Raw genomic sequence first — 5,304 nt, 5'->3', positions numbered from 1 at the left:
CCCCCCCCCACACCCGAAGAGGGGGGGGGGGGGGGGGGGGGGGGGGTACAGGTGCTTTATATTCACAGAGATTGCATGTTTCAATCAACGTAAGCTCACTGGAAATACAAGATTCTGCCTATATTTCAGCCAAACCACAAAAACGTACCTGTACGTACATTTCACTGCAGTTTCTAGCAGAAATTATCACTACGCTACAAAACGGCAACCGGTTTTATTCCTTTTCACACAAATTGTGAGACCTAGGGTTGGGTACCTATGTAACCGGTATGTACTAGAATCGAATCAGAACGCAGATTTCGGTGCCTCATTTCGGAGCCACTTAAATGGCTGAACGTTCGATTGAAATATTTGTCCTGGTTCTCCGAAATGGACGTAAGAAGCATGGGCGTCGCTAGGCCATTTTTAGCGGGGCTATAGCGGTTAGCTCCATAAACTGTACACAAATTCGTGATCGCCTCCGTGTCAGTCCCCTTTAAATTTCATATGAAATGGGCGGCAGACTTCCTCTCCTCCCCGTCTTTCAGCGTGCTCTTCAATCTGCAGTAGGCTATAGCGGTTAGCTCCATAAACTGTACACAAATTCGTGATCGCCTCCGTGTCAGTCCCCTTTAAATTTCATATGAAATGGGCGGCAGAATTCCTCTCCTCCCCGTCTTTCAGCGTGCTCTTCAATCTGCAGTAGGGATGGACGATACCCTATTTTTCAAGGCAGTATCGTCGATATCAATACCGATTCGATACTTCTGCACTAAACTTTTAAATTATGAAATGTATTAAATTATTAAATTACTAAGCGTAAAATGGGTAATGAAAACCACTTAACTTTGTTTAAAACGCATTTTAGCCCGTTTAATCCCAAATTTTTCCCAGACATGAAATTATCCAAATGATGTGTCATTAGTAACCCTTTGAAATAATCAATCTTTTTTTTTTTTTGAAAAGTGTGTGAAAAATGTTATTTTATGGTCCGTCACAATTGTAACCGGTAGGATAATGTGTATACTGAATTAACATATTTCTGCAGTCTTAAAAATGGTTATATATCTTAGCCCAGCTATTTTAAACTGTTTGATCACATTCTAGGGTTACTATTATGCATAAAAAACCCTTATACAACATTGATAGGAATACTGAGATCAAATACAAAAAAATACAACCATCAACGTATTTCAAAATTGTTACTTTTTTGTAAAATATATCATCGCATTTTTATATTAGTGCTACCAGTATTACAACATTAATATTCTAACTTATTTGTAACATTTGAACTTTTGATTTAGTGCAATATTTTGTACTGCCATTAGGGACTGCCAGTGAATGGCTATTGCATGCATACAATGCAACCTTCTTATTCTTACAGTGTATGATTTCTATTAACATTACAGAATAGAACATGATCAATATTATCTTTCAACGTTCAATTTAAATAATTGTAATTGCACAAACTGTAGGCTACAATTTCAATTTGTTTATTGTGAAATAACTCAAACATTTATGTTTTTTTTTCTGTCCTCTGATAAGCATTGTTCAGGGCTGCCGTTCCCAAAAGCTTTAATGCTTTCTTATGATACTTTTGGGAAACGCAGCCCTGTTTGAATGCACTGTCAGCAGTGAGTGAACGCTCTCTGTGATTGATTGGTTCTGTCTTGCAACATTTGCGTGTGTTCAGATGAGCAGGAAAATAGTTCTGTCCTACACAATTACTCGCTAACTAAGGTTATTCGTTCAATTCAATGCATATTGTACGCATTATTATTATTATTTTTGTTAAATAAAACCACTGGTAAATAAAACGCACCTTAATATCGATATTTTTTATTTGAGTATGGATTCTTTTGATACTCGCGTCAGTATCGATATATCGATACTTCGGATCGATACGCCCATCCCTAATCCGCAGACCGCAGATACTTTTTTTTTTTTTTTAAGTATCGGTTCAGGCACCGTTTAGGCACCGGTACCGTTTTAAAAGTATCGATTTGGCACCGGTATCGTATAAAACCCAATCGATACCCAACCCTTGTGAGAACGGGGCAAATAATCCATAAATAGAGACAGTTCCTTGCGCAATACTATGTTTTGACCTCAAACTACATCAATTTTGATGTTTGCATCACATAACCTGTTCATATGTATGGCTTTTCAGATGTAGTAAACTTGCTTGGTAGCCCACCTGATACAGCATTGCACTTGCGACGTGGAGTCCTGGAGTATGACTCCCATGAAACTCGAGGCACGAGACACCATAAAAGAGCTCAGTAGAAAGCGCCGTTATACAACAACAACAACAACAACAACAAGTGAAATTGTCAATGAATTGCTGAAGTCAATCAGTGATGTTACAGTTGACTGGTTTGCGTTCCGTGTCTTGTGTGCCTTAACCTGATTAATCTCCAGTGCAGTTTGCTCTGGGGTAAAATGCACAATTACGTGCCGTGCAAGTTGAATGCTCTTGTATAAATCAAATGAAATGGATATTAATTTGTTTTTAAACACACTTTAATGCCATATTCTCTTTCTTTATAGGGAGACAGAGAGACATTTGAAAATTACTATAGGAAGCAAAGAAAAAAGCAAGCAAGACTAGTACTGCAACCTCAGTCTAACATGGTTTGTATTCTTTGATCTTTGAACAATCCTGTCCGTTTGATTTGTTTTTATATGTTTTAATTGCACGTGTTTCACTCCAGCATGAGACCGTGGAGGGCTACAGGAAGTACTTTAATCAGATTGTTGGGTAAGTTAAATCTGGATTTATTTGTGAAGTTATTTATGTGCAGGGCAGTAAGTCTTATTTTCTCATCTACAGAGTCGATGTACTTCAAGTAATGCCATCTCCCATCATGCTTTGCAGGTTCTTTGTGGTGGAGGATCACATATTACACGCCACCCAAGGCCTAGTGACCAGAGCCTTCACAGACGAGCTGTGGAACATGGCCCTGTCCAAAATCATTGCAGTTCTCCGCACACACTCCGTGAGTCCCGCACACACACTCGTCCCAACTGAGTCAGAGCACTGCAGGGGATGCATAAGGAGTCTCATGCAAGGATTTGACATCCCCCTCTCTTTCTCTCTCCGTTGTGCTCTGGCCCGAGTCTCTTTTTTGTGATTGAAAGTTAGCTAGCAGTGGGAGAGAGCAGGCTTGACCCCTTTGTTCGGGCCGCAGGACTCAGGCTGTGAGCTTCAGCCGCAGGGTGTTTGCATAATCCCTCACTGATTTACAACTGACTGGCCCTCCAAACACACTCTCAGCCCCAGCAGTTTAGAATATTCACAGTTAATCTGCTGTTATTGTTGCAATCTGTCCTCATTAGGCCCAACTGACCTCTCCATTAGATCAGATTGAATGGATCTCCACTGAAAGGGCTCACCAGGAAATGCTTCCAATTATCATTCCAAATGCCTTGTTTTGAAAATAAACTTCACTGAAAGACTCAACTAAAGCCCTCTTAGCTCCTGAGCTGCCTGTGCTGAAAAAAATTGGTGTAGAATTAACTTTGAAACTATTTTCATTCAAAAATTTGAGTAAATTTCGCAAATAATTGCAGAGAAACAGCAAGTAACACAATGACATTTTTAAGTAGAAATACAGATTTTTTTTTCTTGTAAAATGTACTGCAGTAATCTTTGTTCTATGTACAACTTCGGGGGGAAAAAGTACAATGTGAAAGAAAAAAAATAAGATTTTTGTCTTATTGGAGTCATTTGTACAGCCATTTAAATTGATCATTTCCAAGAATTGATACCTGACACCAGAAATCTCTATAAAATTTTTTAAAATCTTAATAGTAATAATTAAAGATGGAAAATTTAAAAGTTAAATACATAATTTTCAGGCTGCAACTGTACACTCACAAAATAATTTTTCTTGATTTTTTTTTATTAAACAAAAAAAAAAGACTAAAATGATGTTATATTAAAATATTACAAAATATATTAGTTTAAAAAAAATCATGTTTGTATTTCATGTGGAACTGCTTGAATATATTTGTTTTCTTGAAGCAACCACTATAATATTGCCGTTATTGTGCTATATTTCTAAATAATATTTTAATGAGTATTTTAATTTTTTATGTTAATTTAATTTGGATTGTATTAACCGTTGTTATCTTCCTTGTTTATTTACTTATGTTGAACAAGTTCCAATTTTATTAGATATTGCGTAATTATATTATTTAAATAAAATAAATAAATAATACACCTAAATATGAATTATATAAATATTCATTATGAATATTATAAATAATAATAATAATAATAATAATAGAAAGATTATTTAAAATAATATTTTTAAAATAATATCATTATTAAAATGTATTTAAACAATTACATCATAACACATATAACTTTATCAATAATTTAAAGTAATGACATTTAAATAGTATCCCATGAAAATATTCTAAGGTCTTTTGTTTTGTTCTTGTTTCAGGGGTTAGATATCCATGTGTGTGTGTTTGTATTCTCGTTCACATGCTTGTCAATGAAGTACATCATGTCCTGAAGTGTGGAGTGACGGCGTGTGTTGCAGCCTGACCAGTGCTTATTTAACCGTGTGATTTACGCACTCACTCCCCGCGTCTGAGAGGCAGGCCACTGCGCCCTATCTAAATGTTTAACAAGAGAATCACACTAGTGCAAGGGGCTGTAAATCAAACCTGCAGCTCCTGTACAACCACCCTCACTATCAAACCCCACCAACCTGGAAGAGACTCGTCTGGCTCATGGTTAAAAGCTCTGGAGATCTTTGCGGATGCTATAGCTGCTGCCAGTCGTATGTTAATGTTGATAGTGGTTTCTTTTAAAGTGTTAGGATAAACTCACATCCGCAGTGCACCGTAAATCATTAACTAGTTAAACACTCATCCGTAATTGATTGGGAACTGCATTAGTTTGGCAAAAACTGGGGCAGCAACATGTTTCTATTGCCATTCCAGCTCGAGTAACTATAACTACACACACACAGACACACACACACACACACATATATATATATATATATATATATATATATAGTCAAGTCAAGTCAAGTCACCTTTATTTATATAGCGCTTTTAACAATACAGATTGTGACAAAGCAACTGAACAGTATTAATTAGGAAAATAGTGTCAATAATGCAAAATGACAATAGTAAACACTCATTTTTCATGTAAATAATAATAAATGTACTATTAATTACATAAATGCAAATTAATAAATCATTATTATTATTATATTATAAAATACACATTTTATACATTTGGCATATATATATATATATACATATACACATACATATAATATGTTTGTGTATGTGTGTGTG

General features: G+C 35.9%; 1 protein-coding gene across 1 annotated transcript in view; it reads left to right on the top strand.

Annotated features, from left to right (window-relative positions):
* The window catches only part of LOC107596596 (exocyst complex component 6-like), a 60,957-nt gene that overhangs the window by 22,714 nt on the left and 32,939 nt on the right, over positions 1–5,304 (top strand). The window contains exons 9-11 of the mRNA XM_016287353.1: positions 2,530–2,613; positions 2,694–2,740; positions 2,858–2,978. Coding sequence (XP_016142839.1) covers positions 2,530–2,613; positions 2,694–2,740; positions 2,858–2,978 — 252 coding nt within the window. The remainder of the gene's footprint in view (positions 1–2,529; positions 2,614–2,693; positions 2,741–2,857; positions 2,979–5,304) is intronic.

This window comes from Sinocyclocheilus grahami, unplaced genomic scaffold (genome assembly GCF_001515645.1).
Source record: "Sinocyclocheilus grahami isolate Dianchi unplaced genomic scaffold, SAMN03320097.WGS_v1.1 scaffold221.1, whole genome shotgun sequence".
Taxonomy (NCBI): Eukaryota; Metazoa; Chordata; class Actinopteri; order Cypriniformes; family Cyprinidae; genus Sinocyclocheilus; species Sinocyclocheilus grahami.
Note: the sequence above shows the minus strand (reverse complement) of the source record. Positions and strands in the feature narration are given on the sequence as shown.